The sequence below is a fragment of the Perissodus microlepis genome, chromosome 15 (genome assembly GCF_051167445.1).
Source record: "Perissodus microlepis isolate ML-2025 ecotype Zambia chromosome 15, ASM5116744v1, whole genome shotgun sequence".
In the NCBI taxonomy this organism is placed as follows: Eukaryota; Metazoa; Chordata; class Actinopteri; order Cichliformes; family Cichlidae; genus Perissodus; species Perissodus microlepis.
The window spans coordinates 588,035-607,972 of NC_140475.1; the positions used below are offsets into that span (position 1 = coordinate 588,035).

Consider the following 19,938-nt stretch of genomic DNA (forward strand, 5'->3'; position numbering starts at 1 on the left):
CTTAATGCAGAGAGGGATGAACTGTGCACGTCAGCTGTTTGGGAGGAAGTGTTTGTTGTTTCAGCCGTGATTTTGCATATTCATAGATTTTTCCCGACGGTGCTGATCGTTTCTGCAGTGTGTGGCTGATTGCAGAGGAGATGCAGGTGTGCACGTGCACGTGCGTTTCTCAAAGAAAGAAATGGGAATTTGTGAACACGCGTACATGTCAGCACATTTTTACCATCACACCATTGAGTCTTGTATGGTGGCAAAAGCAATAAAATGTTTGCTATTTCCTTCGTGGACTGTCGTGCAGAACAACAAGAACAACAGAAAGCAGCTCAAATCCTCAGTGCTTTTTAATGTGTTTGACAATATATTTCCTCTTTTTTTATTGCTATTGCAAACTCGGTCCCCTCACGCTCGTCCCATTGCCGCGACGGCTTCAAGGACCAGAACCATTAACACTGGTCGTACGCCAACACACGGGCAGGAAGGAAATCCATTTCATGGAAAGAACTCTTAGCTTATTCTCGTGAGTTTATATTCCAACAAAGTGCCAAAAACATGAAAATAATAATAAAAAAAATATCTGCCCAATTCATGGGCTGAACCAGACGATTAAAATAATTATAATTTTAAAAAAAAACGGTATAAAATACTCGTACATAACTCAGAGCACACAATATAATGTACATCATAACCACTGTGTAACCACTGGAAGAGAAGATCGGAATAACAAAAACAGCCAAGTCTAATAGAGTGGAGCTACAGGAGTAGTAATATGACCTTTGGATAAAGAGTATTGTAGGCTTAGCACATCACGTAGGTCAAAGTCAGTCAACAGTTAGCACCATCGCAGACTTCAGTTTTCAGGATCAAGATACAAAGATACAGAAAAAGTCCAGAAGCATTCCTTTAGGAAAGAAATGAAACAAGTTGAAAGTAAAAAAACACACACATGTAAAACAGCTGATGGCTCTCGGGCCCTGATTTATATTCTCTTTTTGATAAAAGTCTCTTGTTGTAACGCATCCATCCGTCCATCCACGTCTCTCACGCTCTTTCTCTCTCGCCATGGCCTCGGCTGCTTCTAGTCCGGGAAGCGCTGGCAGGCCTTTTTCCAGCGGCAGGCGGTGCACCACTGATCCTTGCGCTCCACCCCGTACACCTTGCGGCACTTCTTGGCCTCCCCGCGGCCCTTCCTGCAAAGAGAAACGAGTCGCGAGCGTCAGAAAGGCAAAAAGGGGCAACAAATAAAGACAAAAACTTTTCTAGGCAGGAAGGCCATGGAAATGTGATGTAAGCAGAGGACAGATACTACAATCAACAGAAAAAGCTCCATTTGTAAGCAGCCAAACTGAAAACGTAGGATCAAAAAGTTTCATCACTGGTAAATGGCCTGTATCTGTATAGCGCTTTGCTTAGTCCCTGTGGACCCCACAGCGCGTTACACTACATCCACACACTGGTGATGGCAGCTACATTGTAGCCACAGCCGCCCTGGGGCGCACTGACAGAGGCGATCAACATCAATCATCAATAACAATTTTTAAAGCTCGCCCGACTTAAGCCCCCCGAGCCTTGTCTTCCTGTTAAAAAGAAGTTCCTCCTTCACACTGTCGCCGAGTGCTGGCTCATGGGGGTGGTCTGATTGTTGGGGTTTTCTGAACTATTACAGGGTCTTTACTTTACAAAAGAAAGTACTACCAGGCAACTGTCCTGATTTGGACATTTATAAATAAAACTGAACTGAATTAACATGCACATTAGCTTAAAAAAGCACTACACACAAAGAAGCCGAGTATTAGAAATGTTTAAATGTTAACACCATGAATGCCTCACCTGAAGGAGCAGTGAGTGCAGGAGGGCGACACACTCATTGGCTGCAGCCTGCTCTGCTGGAGCCATTGTTCTCCGACGCTGACGGACCGACAGCGAGGTTTCACCATCTGAGGACACAACCAAAGCTTAGGCACAACAGCGGCCTCTGGTGGAAGAGTTAGACAGTGTGGCCTTTGCACATACCAGCAACAGAGCTTTCGAAGCCCCCTGCCCACTATGAGTGCAACAGTATCAAATGTTGGACATGGTAATGCTCCAACCTTACCCTTACTATATGTAAAGACACATGTAAAGGCAGACAAAAGACCCACCGGAGTGTTACTGTGGCTGAGGCCAGGGGTGGAGGCGGTCCAGCCATGACTGCCAGGGCTTCTGGGGGCCACAGACAGGACAGGGCTGCAGGCCTGCGGGACGCAACAAAGGACAGACAGATTCTTCACATGTGCAGGATCTCAAACTGCTTAATATAAAAAGTTTAATGTTGGGCAGCAGAGTTGAGCAGAAAAGACATGAACACACTACACTACAGCCTATTATCACTTTAATATGGCAGTGTTAGCAAACATATACTTATATGCACATTAAACTGACACACCTACAGTACATTAAGAAATAAATCTACCTGGGTTCTCTATTGGACCTGAGTGACAAGGTTTCAATATTGTAATGTGTATTTATATAAGCTACAACTGTTAACATAGCTAATGTATCTTATTAGCCTACAGTTGCTATTAGCATTTTTACATGTGTAAATTCAGAATAAAAAAAGAAACTTAATGGAATAAAGAACCAGGCAAATGTTAGAAATGAATACAACTCAATCTTTTCCCATGTTAAAGTCCAATATTTACATCCAGTTTAGCTTTTATTTAATATTTACCAATAAAAGATGCATAGCTGTTTAGCTAGCTAACATTAATGGCAACAAGATAACGACTACTGTCATGTAAAGTGAAGGAGAACTGCACAAAATACTGCAGGTTTGTCAATAATAATGCCATCTTACATATTATATATCCATCTGTCATTTATTTGGTTTGCTGCTTTGAAAGGGTGAGGACTGGGAGAGTTGGTGGTCATGACGTTAGCAGTTTGACCCATTAGCTTATTTCAAAACAGAAACGAGTTATCCTCCTGTGCTGTTTTATGGACATGTGACAACCGCCACTGCACTACAAAACCATGATGTTTCCCTCTGCGGCCAATGCAACGCAAATTTTGTGCCGTTCACGCGACTTGGCTGTCAGCGCATTGTGCTCGTTATGTAACGATCAGCATTCGGTCTTTTTCTCTGCTCACGTTTGCCTCTATGAGTGTAAGGAGGATGTTTACAGACGGTGAAACAGACACAGAAGAGAACCACAGTGACTGTGAATGATAAAGCGCTCCACACTGCCCTAAAACTCCTGTCCCTGTGTCCAATATTAGTTCCGATTACTTAAATGAGTTTTAAAAATGTTACTGTACGGACCTCTGGACGCCCATCTGGTGTACCTTTCTCGTCCAACATGGTTCCAACCTGAGAACGACTTAATTTTCATCAACTATCTGCAGCTGGTTAGCTTAGTTTAGTTTATGTTAAAGTAGCGTGAAACCTAGAAACACGGTGGAAACAGCTAGAAAAATCAGGAATTTGTATCTCCTGCTGGGATGAAACCAGAGATATTTCAACTGGAAATGTGTAAAACACTTATGGAGCTACCAGTCCATTAAACCCCAAACTAGCTTTGACAATCACTGTCATAAAGAAGGTAACTTGACTAACTAGCAGCAACATGTCATGTTCTCTATTATGACAATTCAAGAGAACTTTGGTTGGCTTCCAAACACTTGAGTGTAAGCAGGTAATTTTTACACTTGAAACGAGTCCTTACATCAGCTAGGGCGCCAGATAGTTACAAAAATAATCAGTTTGAGACTTTCCCCCCATAACGATCAACTAAACTTCCACGTGATAAACCATCTTTTTCGACGAAGCTGCTTCCCACTCCCTCTGGTAAAGCGTCTGAGTATTTGCATCGCCTCACATCCCACTGAGAGATGGAGGTTATGGAAGCCCGTTTTCCGCCACTAAAAAAAAAAAAAAAAAAAAAAAAAAAAAAAAAGGATCCATAACTCAAAATTCCGAGTTATTTTCTCAAAATTCCGAGTTAATATGTCGAAATTTCGACATATTAACTCGAAATTTCGATTTATTAACTCAAAATTTTGAGAAAAGTAACTCGAAATTTCGAGTTAGCGCTGCCAATCAGTAATCTACGTGAATGACGTCATTTCCTCGTTACCCGGAAGCTGAAGCCCTCAGCTACAAATGCTACAGCTAAGCTACCGGTATTACATCTAGTCGTGAATGCACAGATTGCTGAGTGTTTTCAGCCTGGCTTCACAAATGATGAAATCCCTGTGTTATTAGCTGAATCACATGGTGTTACTATCAGCAAACGTACTCGCGAAAGCGCCAATTTGTTGGGATCCGTTTTTGAGAGCGCGTTCCTCTGCGCCATATGCTTCCGGGTAACAAGAAAGCGACGTCATTCATGTATATTTTTGATTGGCAGAGCTAACTCGAAATTTTGAGAAAAGTAACTCGAAATTTTGAGTTATATTTCTCGAAATTTCAAGTTACTTTTCTCGAAATTTCGAGTTAATAAGTCGAAATTTCGAGTTATGGATACTAGCTTTTTTGGTTTTATTTAGTGGCGGAAACGGGCTTCCATAGGAGGTGGTAGGAAGTATCTGCACGGCTAAATATTATGATGATAATCCACGGCGATAACCCAATCAGTAACAGTGGGCGTGTCTATACCAGAGAAAAAACAGGCCAGTGTCAGTGGAGCGCTGTGGACAGACATGTGGAGCCGCCGGCAGCTGTGACACACAGAAACACAGCATCGACCCGCAGTTCAACCCACTCTCACTCAGTGTCTGCCTGCATGAAGAAAGACAGATGTGGCACAAACTGACACACTGCCTAACATTACTAAAGGTGTCACTCTTATTGCTTTTTTAAAAAGGTCTGTTAGGAACATTTTTCAGAATGTGTACATCAGGTTTTAACCACCGTACTTTTGCACTGGGAGATGTTATGTGGTGTTTTTCTGCTTTTTGCAGGCTGGTTAGAGTCTCATCTCCTTGGGAAAGCGGGCAAGCAGACAGCTTGGTCTCTCACTGTCACAAAGCATCCATTTACAGGCTCGTGGTACAGGGTAAATGCAGGTCACCAGTGAAATGTGCTGCTTTGTGATGCATAAACAAAGTTGTAGCTCACTGATTCGTTAGAGAGGGGATCTGCTTGGGGGCCTTGGGTAAAGAGGACGTCTGCAACAACACCGTGACCACGTAACACGAGACGCGTGCACAAAAACTGCAGTAAAATGAATTCACGTCCCAGCTGAGCTATTTCGCAGAAGGGGAATCTAGACAGTTGCTTCTGTTTCCACATAGAGCAGCGGTCCCCAACCTTTTTTGCGCCACGGACCGGTTTATGCCCGACAATATTTTCACGGACCGGCCTTTAAGGTGTCACGGATAAATACAACAAAATAAAACTAGTACCGGTACCGAAAAAAAGAAGATTTATTCATAACACACGTGAAAAGACCCAGGAAAACCGAGTAAGCGATCAAAACGATAACAAAATAACGCTGAAAAATGATAAAAACCCTGAAAACCATACATTTCACACCTGAGCCTCAACTCTCGCGGCCCGGTACCAGACGACTCACGGACCGGTACCGGTCCGAGGCCCGGGGGTTGGGGACCGCTGACATAGAGCCAGAATTCCTGGAGGCCAGTGGGAAAAAGTGACATTTAGAAGGTGAATTCCAGTGCTCATGCACTAAATCTGCAGCTGACATTCAATAATTCATGCTAACAAGGACCGCGCTGTCTCCTTACATTGCCCTCAAACAATTTCATTCCCCAGAACGCCGCCTTCTTCTTGTCAACTCCAATTCGGCGAAGAAAACAAGTAATTATTGAAATTATAGCCAGCTGAACAGGTATTTTGTGACAAAACGTACATGACTGGAAGAAAATGCCCTGAAGCTAAACAGAGTCAGAATGATTTAGTTTGAACGGCCTGCAAAGACCATTTACACGACGTCGAAGCATCGAAAAGCAAAAGTTTATATTGGGGCCAGCTTCACTGTTACAGGTAGACAGGTATGATTCCCAGTTTTACAACTGGACTCCTCCATCTACAGACGCCAGAGGTGGGAAGTAATGAAGTACAAATACTTTTTTACTCGAGTAGAATTTTCAAGCATCTGTACTTCAGTTGAGTAGTTTTTTCTTCTGACATCATTGAATTTTTACTCCCTGCATTTTAAAAACATATATATGTTCTTTCTCCTCTTTACATGATACAGCTTTTATCAGTGAGGGTGGGAAAACAGGTCTCCCCTCACTCAGCACTGGAGCACCACAGGGCTGTGTTGTAAGCCTCCTGCTGGACTCACTGTACACCTACGACTGTGTAGCCATGTCACACAACACCTCCATTTTTAAGTTCGCTGATGACACTGTTGTGGTGGGCCTGATCTCTCATAACGTCGGGAAGGCCTTCCTGGAGGAGATCAGGAACCTGGAGAACAACCTTCTCCTAAACATCAGAAAAACTAAGGAGCTGATTGTGGACTTCAGCACAAAGCAGGTGAGAAATTACAAGCCTCTATCATCAGTGGAGAGAGTAGACAATTGCAGATACCCGAGTGTTCACATCACACAGGACCTGTCATGGTCACATTAACACTCTGGTGAAGAGAGCCCCGCAGCGTCTCTTGTTCCTCAGACGACTCAGAGACTTCCACCTACCTGAGAAGGTGCTCAAGAACTTCTACTCCTGCACCATCCAAGCATCCTGTCGGGAAATATCTGCACCTGGTATGGGAACAGCACGGAGCAGGACAGACGAGCCTGACCTGGAGTCTATTTACACCAGGGGTGCAGCACCAAAGCCAGGAAAATCATGAAAGACCTCCCCCATCCCAACAATGGACTATTCTGCTCGCATAAGGCCGACACAGAGAGAAAGAGGAGGAGCTTCTCTCCTGGCTAACCGGCTGTAGGACCGGACTCTCTACATATCTCTACACACCATTGCACGTTCACTTAATAACAACATGTATCTGGTCTGGTCTCTCTCATATCACATCACTGTACACTTAATAACAAATACATGCACTTCAATAATAACCTCGTAACTGTTTTGACTGTTCACTGTCAATCCACTCACTGCTGATTTGCACACCTTAAAGTTTTAACTTGATTTTTCATTTTAGTTTTATTCTGGTCGGGAACTGCACAGCAACAAACGGCATGTTGTACTGTGTATGATCGTTTATGTGACAAATAACATTTGAATTTGAGGTTAGATTTAAAGGTAACAGCTGCTCTTTGACACTTGTTATACTGGACAGAGCGTTACTGTAATCTGATTACTTTTTTCAAGTAACGAGTAAAGTAAGGGATTACTATTGCAAAAACGGTAATTAGATTACCGTTACTTTCCCGTAGGAACGCTGCGTTACTGCGTTACTAAAACCGTGATTTTTTTGCGAGAATGTCTCATGACAGTGACGTAAGCGAGCGCGACGTTCGTGACAACAGCTGTGTGCAGATCAACAATGGATCATATATCGAGTGCGGAGAGAGTATGAGCGTGCAGCGTTTAAAGCGTGGAAGTACTGACCTTACTTTGAGTTTGATTCCATAAAAAGTGACAAAAACATTAGTGTCCGTTGTGCGTGGGAAGAAAACTTCTTTTTACAGCGAAAAAAACCCCTAAACTTCTGAACAAGCACCGAGTAGCTACCACGTAATGGGAAACTCACAGAGAAACTCGCGGATTCTTCCACTGACCGCTGCGCCACACCTGCACCAGGGAAACCTCCGCCTGCCCCACTCCTGCTTTACAGGTGAAAATAGAGCAACAGGACCGCTAGTCTGTGACTTTATTTATTTTCTGCTGTGTTTTACTTGCATCTATTTGAAAGACTGAGTGTAAACACAAAAATATTTTATTTTATGTGCTGGAATGTGCAGAAAATAGGTTTAAATGTTAAACAAATTTCTTCCAGTCAGAGAATGTTGCAGATAATTTAATGTTTTCTTGATGCATAAAGTTAAAAGATTAAAACTAATAAAACAAGTTTTAAAAAGAGACTTTTCCATTTGATTACATTTTGTATGATGGATTGTAGAAAAAGTAGAATTGGGCTGAAAGATCTATCACTTTATCACCTATTCAGGTTGTAAATCGTGTTGTTAAAAAGTAACTAAGTAACTAAGTAATTAATTACTTTTGAAAATAAGTAATCAGTAAAGTAACGGGATTACTTTTTGGGGGAAGTAATCAGTAATTAGTTACTGATTACTTTTTTCAAGTAACTTGACCAACACTGATACTGGAAACCTAAAGGTTAAATTTGATGTTGTCATTTTTAATCACATGTTGTATTTGTGTGTGATGTCTCTGACATCATTGTGGAGACATTTTCACTGCTTTTTTTAAACAATATTACTTCATTGAAGTTTGCAGACATCCATTAACGCGCAGCTCTCTTAAGATCCCACCACAGCACTTCAGTTGACTTTGACTGGAACTTTCAGGAGCCAGAATCTGAGATACTTTAGCAGTAAGGGAACATTTAGTTTTCCCCAAGACTTTATCCACCCCCAGCAATTAATTTATTAATATTAAATAGGAAAATGAGCCCATTCTGCTCATTCCCAGCTACATATTTTAATTCATGGACTCTACTAGAGCAGCTTTGATTTATAGTTCATAATAATTCTTATTTCATTAACACCTTGGTTAAAAAAAATGTCTTTTTAGCTAGTCAACATTTCTCTGATTGGCTGCCCCTCATAAACAGAAGGTTTGAACTGTGGGTGGGTGGAGCTTCAGCATCCAGGTCTGTGTGCCATATTGGACCATACTGACGACCATATTGGGGATACGGTGTCTTACTAACATCAGAGCCACGAGCAGAAACTGAACTGAGCGTTCTGACATGCTCGTACGAACACTGATGTCATTATCTGAGGCTTTCAACGATTTATGATTTTAACAACGTGTATGGGTGAAAATAAAGATGGAGAGCAACAGTGCTCCACCCACCTGATAGAGGTGCTCCGAGTGAATCTGCCAGAAGCTGCTGGGGGCCGACTGGCTGAGCTGACTGGGCCTGCTCGGGCCTGGCCCAGAGCTGGAGTTGGACCTGGGTCTGTGAGCTGGGAGGAGCTCTGAGCCTGGAGGAGAACCACAGGACGCCCAGCTGAGATGAGAGGACGAGGTCTGGCCCAGAGCCTGCTGGGCTGGAGCTGGACCGGAGCTGGGATCGACAGTGTCACAGGAGATCTTGGTGTAGTAGAAGTCCTCCTCTCGCTGGGACTGGTCTGACCCACTGCTGTGCATGTGTGGCAGGGACACACCAGTGGACACACCAGTGGACACACAGAGAAAAAGAGTGAGTTGTGTGTTTGCAGAGTTAGTGAGAGCAGCACTTACTACGGCCCAGACTGAAAATCTCCCTTCCCCTAAGCGAGCAGAGCTCTTCCACAACCTGAAAATTTTATTCCCTCCTGTTTTTTTAATGTTGTTTTGAAGCTGAGAAATGTTCCAGAAGGCCGACCCGTCTGGTTTCGAATTTGGCTCAGACTCCCAGCAAACACCTGAAAAACATCGAACTTCAGCGTGTCCTTAAAGTGACCAATTAATACTTGGTCCTTATTTTTAGTGGATTACTAACATTATATGATACGGCATATAAAGCATCATATAAAGTATTTTTGGCCATTTGTGCAATGACAGGAATATTTTACTGCTTCCAGCTGCTCCCAACATCATAAAGAAAACTCCAACAGGAAAAAAACACTGCATCATCACCAAGAATGGAAAAAATAAAGAATATTTTAAATACACATATTTACACAGTATTGTTCAACCATGAAATAATTGTGGGAAAATTCACATTTTTTGGAAATGGAGCGTTTAGTGAAGTGATGCAATTTTAAATAGAAAGATGAAATATTAATTTGGAATAATATATGAACATGGAGCCTCATGCTACAGTCTGAGGATGAACGTCCAATCTGATTGGCCAGGAACAAGTGTGTGTGCAGTTATTCTCACCACAGATATTTTATTTTAATTTCGACCACTGTCTGCGAGTGGGAGGGTCACAATAACACCGCATGGACTAAATGAAACACATTGTGCGCACATAACATGTACGTGATTGTGTAACTGCTCTTACTTATGGCTGTGTTTCTGTACAGTCACGGTGTGTTTTCGCCTGAACGCACACTGCCGTTAGCTGAAAGCGACACCTTTGTTCATTCTGATCATAATAATAGATAATTATGATACGTTGTTGTTTTTGCACACATTTGTGTCAAATCAGGCTCCACAGCCTCAGTCGCCTCGCCGAGGTTCATCCTGAGCCAGGAAAAAACGTTTTACTTTTCTCTGCTCAGGGGGATTCAGTGCCCCTCCCCACCTGAGCCCTCTTTTTTTTTTTTTTTAATCTACTTTAAGCAAAATTGTTCCCACATCTCTGCTAAGAGTGACTGTAGATGCATGAAAAGGTTCAAAGTGCCAGCTCACCCCAGATGCAGCACACGGATGTGTCTTTTTATGCCGACTGAAGACGTGAGGACTTTGCCACAGCTGGGCCACAGGCACCTGTACACACTTCTGACGGAGCTCTGCGGGGGGAAGAGCGCAGACGGAGGGTGAGCGCGCACAGAGACATGTCCAAACTGCAGAAAGGCTGTGTTGATTATAGCGGCTTCTTCAGTTTTCCCAGAGCAGCTGTGCACCTTTGGTTTCTTGGCAGCGAGCTCCTCCCCCTGCTCCAGCTCCATGTGCAAGCCTTCGTCGGGGCTGCTGTCCATCTCGGTGACGGACGGCGAGGGCGCCGGGCTGACGTTGCCGTGGTCCCAGCTCCAGTAGCCGCTGCTGCCGCTGTCTGAGAGCTCGCCTCCGCCGCACTCCATGTCAGCGGGTGAGGATGATGAGCCAGCTAGAGGAAGGTAGAACCGTGTCTCGTGAGCCAAAGAAAGCCTCGAGTTTGTCACAGAGCTGAGGGAAACGGACTCCCGCATTAAATCGGTGTCTATAAATTTAAACCCTCTGGTTTAAATATCAAATATTCTCTGTTGCTTTTTGGGATGAAAACAGCTTCTCGTGCTGTGTCCCCTCTGCCGTCCTACAGTGAACAGCAGGCCTCCTGTGCTGCTGCCAGGCCTGTGTTTTCAGCATCTGTTTACTCCCTCCTTTCTGCTCTGTTCCCTCTTCACACATATTTTGTTTATTGCTCTGCCAAAACATTAAAAATAGCAGGTAATGTTTATCAAGCTAATAAACGCTGATTAAATAACACACATGGATTGGAGCTGGAGTGAGTTGAGCCCATTTTCTTTGTGTCACAGTTGAACAGCAGCTGTGTGTGAAACAGCTGTTTGGGCATCGAGCTTTAAGGAGTTCCTCCATCAAATCCTGTTCTCGGTTCTTATCGTCAGATCTGTGCTCTACAACAGCGGTCTCCAACCTTTTTTGCGCCACGGACCGGTTTATGCCCGACAATATTTTCACGGACCGGCCTTTAAGGTGTCGTGGATAAATACAACAAAATAAAACTAGTACCGGTACCGAAAAAAAGAAGATAATTTCATAACACACCTGAAAAGACCCAGGAAAACAGAGTTAACGATAAAAACGATAACAAAATAACGCTGAAAACCGATAAAAACCCTGAAAACCATACATTTCACACCTGAGCCTCAACTCTCGCGGCCCGGTACCAAACGACTCACGGACCGGTACCGGTCCGAGGCCCGGGGGTTGGGGACCGCTGCTCTACAACATCTCTGTTACAGCAAATATTATAAAAGTTAGTTGAGTTATAAACTATTAATAGTTTACTCCATGCCGTGTCAAACTGCTGACCACCTACTGGACCAAAGTCCACATTATTATAACTGAAGACTGGACAAATAAAACCTGTTTATTTTCTATAAAGCTTTATAAAGTTACAGCTCTGCTAAAACCTTTAATGAAGTGCGTGCCATATTTGTGAACTTATGTTCATCTCTTCCTGTTAAAAGGAAGTTTTTCCTTCCCACTGTCACCAAGTGCTTGTTGACTGATTGCTGAGGTGACTGCTATTGTGACTTGGTGCTAATGAATATGTGGTTGAGGAGATACAGACCAGGTCCAGGATCTGTTTGTGGAGAGCTCTGAACCACGGGGCTGCAGGACAGACTGGTCAGGACCATGGCTGCCATGATCTCATCCATCTCCACCGACTCCGGGCTGCGAAAGCTAAAGATAACATACAGAAATATTCCGGTAAAATCAGGTCCGCCCTCACATACTCTGACCAAGCAGCAACATCTGAAACCAGGAGCCAACAAATGCAGTTCCTCTGCTGGCCACTTGAGGCCGTCTCAAACGAGTCGGTCCCCATAGAGTCCCATATTAAAAGGCTCAGTTTTACTGCAGACACAAACGTGTAGGCTTTAGCCTGTATGGATAGTTTCCCTCTTCATAACAACAATACAGGGATCAAAACTGAATGCTGGTCACAGGTAGCTATAGGTGACCTGCTGCCCTCGGCCATTTTATGCTTTTGCTGCCTTTAGGAGCCTTTTTAATGAAAACACACTAGGGCTGCCACAAACGATTATTTTGATAGTCGACTAGTCAGATCAGCTTATTGCACCAGCAGCATCTGCTCTTATATAACTATCATTAGCTTACAGCTTTAAGTGTTTAAGGTCTGTGCTAACTAAAAATAAAGACAAGATGATAGTTTATTAAATTTTAATGAAATCTGCTTTTTTGTTTCGGTGAAGTTTAATAAACTCCTTGCTATCTAAAATATAACAGGACACCGGAGTAAATTCTCCAGCATCTCACACTTCTGATAATCAGCTGTCTGCTTGAGGTTTATTCAGCTGTGTAAAAACTATAACTTTAATCTCAGCCAAACCGATTTACTCAGGAACAAATAAAATACTGAAAAAAAAAGGCAAACAACAACATTTGTAAGTTATCTAAGTGACTTATATATCATGTTTAACCTGAGTAGCGAAAGACGGCGGTGGGTTTGAAAACGATTTGCCGGGAGTCCGGTGTTCTCACGGCTCTAGTGAGCCTTGCCCCCAGCTCGCTATCGAGCTAGTGGGTAACAGACATCTCCGAAAACGTCGGAGCGCTTTTGAAAATATGTGGTGTCTTGATAAACTGAGCAGATATTTGAGGTTTACACAGCTACATTCTCGCCTGAAAATATGTTAAACGTTTATTTTGTGACCCAGAAAGAATAATAAGAGTAATATTAAAACTAACTGGCTGCCGCCATTGTTGGAAACTGCGCTGGGCTGCGCTATGAATTCTGGGACAGCTTCTTCTTCTTCGGGGTTTAACGGCAGCTGGCATCCTTGTACATGCAGTGCTGCCATCTTCTGTTTCAGTCCGTTATTACACTCTTAAATCCTACTACTTATTCCTGCGTCTTTTGTGATCTTACAAAGCTTCAAACGACGTGTCGACTATTAAATCAGTCGTCGACGATTTTAATAGTCGACGTAATCGTGACTAGTCGACTAATCGTGGCAGCCCTAAAACACACACGTCTGTGCTCGAGCTTCTTTCAGTCACTGACATTCTGTTGTTTATCATCAGACTGCTGCTAACCACTTAGGAGTCTGAGGTGCAGTTTGCTAACCAAATGTGTTAGCATTAGATGCTAACTCAGCACGTACAGTAACTTGTGCCTCCCAAAACAAAGAAACAAATCCACAACACGGCTAACACTGAGCTTTCAGTAAAGGGTGACATCATCTTTTCTATATGCACACGTACAGTCTATGCCTCGCTGTGCCTCACCTGTATGGCGCCTGCGCGGTGACGAGGTGCACTGTGGGTCCCACTGGCAGCGGAGCAGCCAGGTTGCTCTTGTAACGGCCGCTCTCAGCCTGGACGCAGCTCTGTCCGTACACCTTCAAAGCGAGGCAATGACACAGTGAGTTCCTCGTTCCAGCCTGGAAAAGTTGTCCCTTTAGTGTCTCACCCTGGTTCAACAGAAACCGTCCACTCAGCTCGTCAGTGGACGCTGACACAACAGACAAAACACTGTTCAGGCCTTATACAGGTTAAGCTGTTTACATGCGTCTGCGGTACCCTGCTCCTGAGCCCCACTGTGGCCATGAATAAAGCAGTTAAGAGAATATTTCCTGTCCATCTGTGGCGTCCTGCACGCAGACGGCATAATCTGCCAGTGAAACAGCGTGCGAAGGAAGTGGCTGCCAGCCTCTGACCAGGCAGTGCATTACATCTAACACAGTGGAAAGAAATAATGATCGCATCAAGTTCTTTCTCAGTTTGGGTTTGAACTTTGGGACGCGTACCTTTTTGCTTATTGTGGTTCTAATGTGCTCAAAATGCCATGCAAGCCTGAATTTCACACACAGACACAAGAGAATACATGTCATCTCTGTCAGGCTTCTCACCAGAGCGTGTTGCACGCCAGGCCCGTTGCTGCCCTGCTTTGTCTTAGAGACGCATGCCTGCCGTCCCACCGGGCAGGCCGCCGTCCCATCTGGCCCCGCTCCAGCTCTGTCCTCGGGTCCCGTAGCTGCCATTGGTGCTGCCACGCACACTGAGGGACTCGGCACAGTGTGACACCTCCCTACACACAGGACGCCGAATGAAAATATGTCACAGCGTTATTCATCTTCCCACAGCCACGCAGCTAAAGTGCACCTCGGCGATGTCAGACTGTGACGTTACATAAAACTTCACCACAAACGAACGTCCTTCGGTAACTTTGGTCATAATTTCTGCCCAGCTTCCCTCTTAAAAGGATTAAATGATGAAGGTTATTTTCATCCAGGGAGAATATGCTCGCGGTGAACCACGGCATCAAATGACAAATACGCTCGGTCAATAAATACGGGGATGTAAACAGACGGCAGCTTTGCTGACGAGTGACTGTTGGCAAACACTCGTTCCATCTTGCATCTCTGCGCCTCACAGTGCAGCGCAACAACACCACAGGAGATTTGAAAAGGATTGCAGGGATCTGAAGGGAACACAGACTTGAGTGGATTTCGATCTGATCGCAGTCTTGCTGGAGTTTTGCTGTCTACTCCGATAAAGTAGGAAACTCATGACGCCTTATAGAGACCTAATTTGGCATTTGGGTAGATTCAGTGTGGCCTGTAGCCCACAGAGGGTGGGGGCAATGCTGCATTCAGTAAACGCAGGAATAATCCAGATATTTTGGCGACTTTGCAGTGGATTCACAGTGTTTCTGTGTGTTTTGGTGCTTTTTGACAAAGTCAATGACCCAAATTTTCTAAAGAGTCTGCATTTTGGAGTATATTCATGCTTACATCAATAACAATGCAAAAAATCTAAACTATACGTATAAAAGATCAGAAACAACATGGATTAGTGCTTTATAAGAAAGCCCTCCGCAAAGCCAGAACATCTTACTATTCGTCACTGATTGAGGAAAATAAGAACAACCCCAGGTTTCTCTTCAGCTCTGTAGCCAGGCTGACAAACAGTCAGAGCTCTATTGAGCCAACCATCCCTTTAACGTTAACTAGTAATGACTTCATGAACTTCTTCACAAATAAAATTTTTATCATTAGAGAAAAAATTACCAATAATCATCCCACAGATGTAATATTATCTACAGGTACTCTTAGTACCATTGATGTTAAGTTAGACTCTTTTTCTCCAATTGATCTTTCTGAGTTAACTTCAATAATTACTTCCTCCAAACCATCAACGTGTCTTTTAGACCCCATTCCTACAAAACTGCTCAAAGAAGTCCTGCCATTGATTAATTCTTCGATCTTAAATATGATCAACCTATCTCTAATAATCAGCTATGTACCACAGGCCTTCAAGCTGGCTGTAGTTAAACCTTTACTCAAAAAGCATCTCTAGACCCAGCAGTCGTAGCTAATTATAGGCCAATCTCCAACCTTCCTTTCATATCAAACATCCTTGAAAGAGTAGTTGTCAAACAGCTAACAGATCATCTGCAGAGGAATGGTTTATTTGAAGAGTTTCAGTCAGGTTTCAGAGCTCATCACAGCACAGAAACAGCTTTAGTGAAGGTTACAAATGATCTTCTTATGGCCTCTGACAGTGGACTCATCTCTGTGCTTGTCCTGCTAGACCTCAGTGCAGCGTTCGATACTGTCGACCATAATATCCTATTAGAGCGATTAGAACATGCTGTAGGTATTACAGGTACTGCACTGCAGTGGTTTGTATCATATCTATCTAATAGACTCCAGTTTGTGCATGTAAATGGAGAGTCCTCTTCACACACTGAGGTTAATTATGGAGTTCCACAGGGTTCAGTGCTAGGACCAATTCTGTTTACATTATACATGCTTCCCTTAGGCAGCATCATTAGAAGACATAGCATACATTTACACTGCTATGCAGATGACACCCAGCTCTATCTGTCCATGAAGCCAGATAACACACACCAATGAGTTAAACTGCAGGAATGTCTTAAAGACATAAAGACCTGGATGGCCGCTAACTTTCTGCTTCTTAATTCAGATCAAACTGAGGTTATTGTACTCGGCCCTGAAAATCTTAGAAATATGGTATCTAACCAGATTCTTACTCTGGATGGCATTACCTTGGCCTCCAGTAACGCTGAGGAACCTTGGAGTCATTTTACCAGGACATGTCCTTCAACGCACATATTAAACAAATATGTAAGACTGCTTTCTTCCATTTGTGCAACATCTCTAAAGTTAGAAATATCCTGTCTCAGAGTGACGCTGAAAAACTAGTTCATGCATTTATTACTTCCAGGCTGGACGACTGTAATTCATTATTATCAGGAAGTCCTAAAAACTCCCTGAAAAGCCTTCAGCTAATCCAAAATGCTGCAGCAAGAGTCCTGACAGGGACTAGAAAGAGAGAGCATATTTCTCCTGTTTTGGCTTCCTGTTAAATCCAGAATTCAAAATCCTGCTCCTCACATACAAGGTCTTAAATAATCAGGCCCCATCTTATCTTAATGACCTTGTAGTACCATATCACCCTATTAGAGCACTTCGCTCTCACACTGCAGGCCTACTTGTTGTTCCTAGAGTATTTAAAAGTAGAATGGGAGGCAGAGCCTTCAGTTTTCAGGCCCCTCTTCTGTGGAACCAGCTTCCAGTTTGGATTCAGGAGACAGACACTATCTCTACTTTTAAGATTAGGCTTCAAACTTTCCTTTTTGCTAAAGCATATAGTTAGGGCTGGACCAGGTGACCCTGAATCCTCCCTTAGTTATGCTGCAATAGACGTAGGCTGCCGGGGGATTCCCATGATGCATTGAGTTTTCCTTTTCAGTCACCTTTCTCACTCACTATGTGTTAATAGACCTCTCTGCATTGAATCATATGTGTTATTAATCTCTGTCTCTCTTCCACAGCATGTCTTTATCCTGTCTTCTTTCCCCCTCCCCAACCAATCACAGCAGATGGCCCCGCCCCTCCCTGAGCCTGGTTCTGCCGGAGGTTTCTTCCTGTTAAAACTGAGTTTTTCCTTCCCACTGTTGCCAAAGTGCTCATAGGGGGTCATATGATTGTTGGGTTTTTCTCTGTATCTATTATTGTAGGGTGTACTGTAAAATATAAAGCACCTTGAGGCGACTTTTGTTGTGATTTGGCACTGTGTAAATAAAATAGAATTGAATTACTCCGTGATTCAGACTTTTGTCACAGCACTAAATGTTGGGGTGGACTATGGGCGGAAATCTGTGCCACCAGAAACTGAATTTGAATAAGTTAAATTTTAATTTTAATTTCTCGGATTGAATCTGAATTGTAACTGGGCCACATCTGACCCACGCAACACTCAGCAGTGCGATAACTGAACCATGAGAGCCAAAGGTTCCCAGACTGAGGTGCAAAAGTGTCACCTGGTTCTGTTATCGCTTTTCAGATGAACATGTTAAGCTTTTAGCTTATTAGGATCAAATATTCATATACAGAAGCTGGTGGCAACTTTCTTATTTGAGTTATATGAACTGGTATAAAAGAAGAAGAAACAAGCAAAACAACGTACAATAATAACATAAAAGAAGCGGTGCTTAAACGGTATACAGTTTCACCATGCATCATATTTTACTGTACCAAAGAGAAATCCTTGAATTATTTAAAGAACTGGATATTTCTTTATTCACTTGCATGTAAAAGTTATTTACTGCTTAGAAACCTGCACCAAAGGGATTCTGCGGGGACACGATTCATCTCTCCCATTCTTTTCTGTGCACCCAAACGCAGCACAAAGCCCGATTTCCCCCACCTTTCCACCAATCAGCGCCAAGTTTCAGTAGTAAACAAGCGGCACCGTGTGGGAGTGCCGCCGCCGCTGATTGGCTGAGCCGGGACTTTCAGGCACACACCCCCGTTCCAACAACGTGTTCAGACACGAGTTTCGCCGGGAGGGACTGAGCCGGACCACAGAACACAGCCGAGATTAAACTCGTTTCCAACGCAAAGTCACGTAAAAGCACGGCGTGATGATCCTGGTTACACGCGAGACATTTGGTGCAGCGATGAATTTCAGGCTGGAACGCACAAACAGTGACGTGAAAACAACAACACGCCAAAAACACAATAAATGAGGCCATTTCTGCAGTCGTATTAAGTTCGTGTAGTTTCCACGCATTATATTGCAAGGCAGTAAAACCTTAAAAACCCCGGGCGCGTGCAGCCGCACGCAAACGACGCTAACGCCGCAGATGGAACAACAGCCGCGCTTCCAGCTGAACGTGTCGCCTATTTGGGACTAAAAAAGATGCGTCATAGAAAAACAAGTCGCAGTTTATGATCCCGCAATTACATGACTGATCTCCACCCGGCAACGCAGACTGGAATCCGGAGAGACCCCCCTCCCCCTCCCGCGGCTTACCCCGTGCACACACACAAAACTGTATGTTGGCTGTTTTCTGCAGAGCAAAACAGCCTCTCCGCTTCTAAAAACAGCGCGTTTTACTCACTCCGTCGGGGGGAAGTCCTCCGCTCAGAGCTGCAGCTGCGGGTCGTCGCTGCCTGGTAGTCCTGCCGCTCGCCGGGCTCGTCGGTCTGCCGGAGGAAAAGGGGGTTGGGTCGGTCGGATACGCGCCTACGTGTGTCTGCTCGGTGGACCAATGCCGGGGGTGACAGCTGGGCAAGAGCGCAGAGATATGAGCCTGCAGCGCGCCGTGCACAAAAGGATGATCTAGGTGAGGGGTTACCAGAGCATCATCATCGTCATCATCCAATCTCTGTCTGTCTGTCTGTCTGTCCGGAGCACACAAATCTGCTGAGCACCACAAACGGATCCCGTCCTTAAAAATGTTTTTTTTTAAAGCAATTATAGTCGACTTTTATGTAATTACTCTGCACTGTACCAAGATGCAAATCTTAAATATCAAAAAATTATCATCATATATTCCATAAACCAGGAGGTCACACAGGCATCTCCACAGACTATCTGTTATCAATCAGTTGTGTCAAACATATGGCCCGCGGGCCGTATCCGGACCAGCAAAGACTCCAGTCGAGCCCACTGGAAGGCTTTGCAGAGATTGACAAACACTGGGACTATTCACTGTTCACTATTCACGTGTTTGCAGGAGACAGTGTTGCCAGGTCAGGGTTTGAAAGGGTCCCGTCACTTTTAAGTAACTCTTCATTTCGTGTGGAGGCCCAGAGTCAGTTATAACTACAGTTATGTGGAAAAACCGAGCCGTCACACGCCATCGATTTGTAAATGGTTGGTTAAATACATGTTACATGTCCAAGATGTGAATTTTAGATTAATTTTTTTTAAACAAGCACATCTTTTGTCTTTTATTGATCCGACCCACTTAGGATGAAACGGTGCTGCATGTGGCCCATGAACTAAAATGTCTCCATATGGATGTTGTGTTTGGATCGTAGCTGCTATGATTCCACGCTGGACGTGTAGCACAGCCCAGTGATCAGATCCCCCACTAACTGTTTATTCAAATGAAAGAAGCTGAAAAATGCACGCAGCGTATCAGCCACCAGCTTCACACGACAAAGTGCCTGGATACAGAT

The 19,938-nt window shown here is 43.9% G+C and overlaps 1 protein-coding gene across 4 annotated transcripts; it reads right to left on the bottom strand.

Moving 5' to 3' along the window:
- Nucleotides 1–323: 323 nt before the first annotated feature.
- Nucleotides 324–18,957, bottom strand: znf395b (zinc finger protein 395b). 4 transcript variants are annotated; one of them, XM_084952878.1, is made up of 10 exons: nucleotides 18,873–18,957; nucleotides 14,350–14,528; nucleotides 13,727–13,839; nucleotides 12,045–12,157; nucleotides 10,654–10,856; nucleotides 10,439–10,539; nucleotides 8,951–9,239; nucleotides 2,139–2,231; nucleotides 1,828–1,934; nucleotides 324–1,187 (listed from the first exon to the last, which is right to left on the bottom strand). In XM_084952878.1, the coding sequence occupies exons 2-10, from the start codon at nucleotides 14,479–14,481 to the stop codon at nucleotides 1,076–1,078; spliced, it is 1,263 nt and encodes a 420-aa protein (XP_084809004.1). In that variant the 5' UTR covers nucleotides 14,482–14,528; nucleotides 18,873–18,957; the 3' UTR covers nucleotides 324–1,075. The 4 variants fall into 4 exon arrangements, with proteins under 4 accessions (XP_084809004.1, XP_084809003.1, XP_084809002.1 ...); XM_084952877.1 differs by having other exon boundaries at nucleotides 13,727–13,881; XM_084952876.1 differs by having other exon boundaries at nucleotides 8,951–9,236; nucleotides 13,727–13,911.
- Nucleotides 18,958–19,938: the final 981 nt, after the last annotated feature.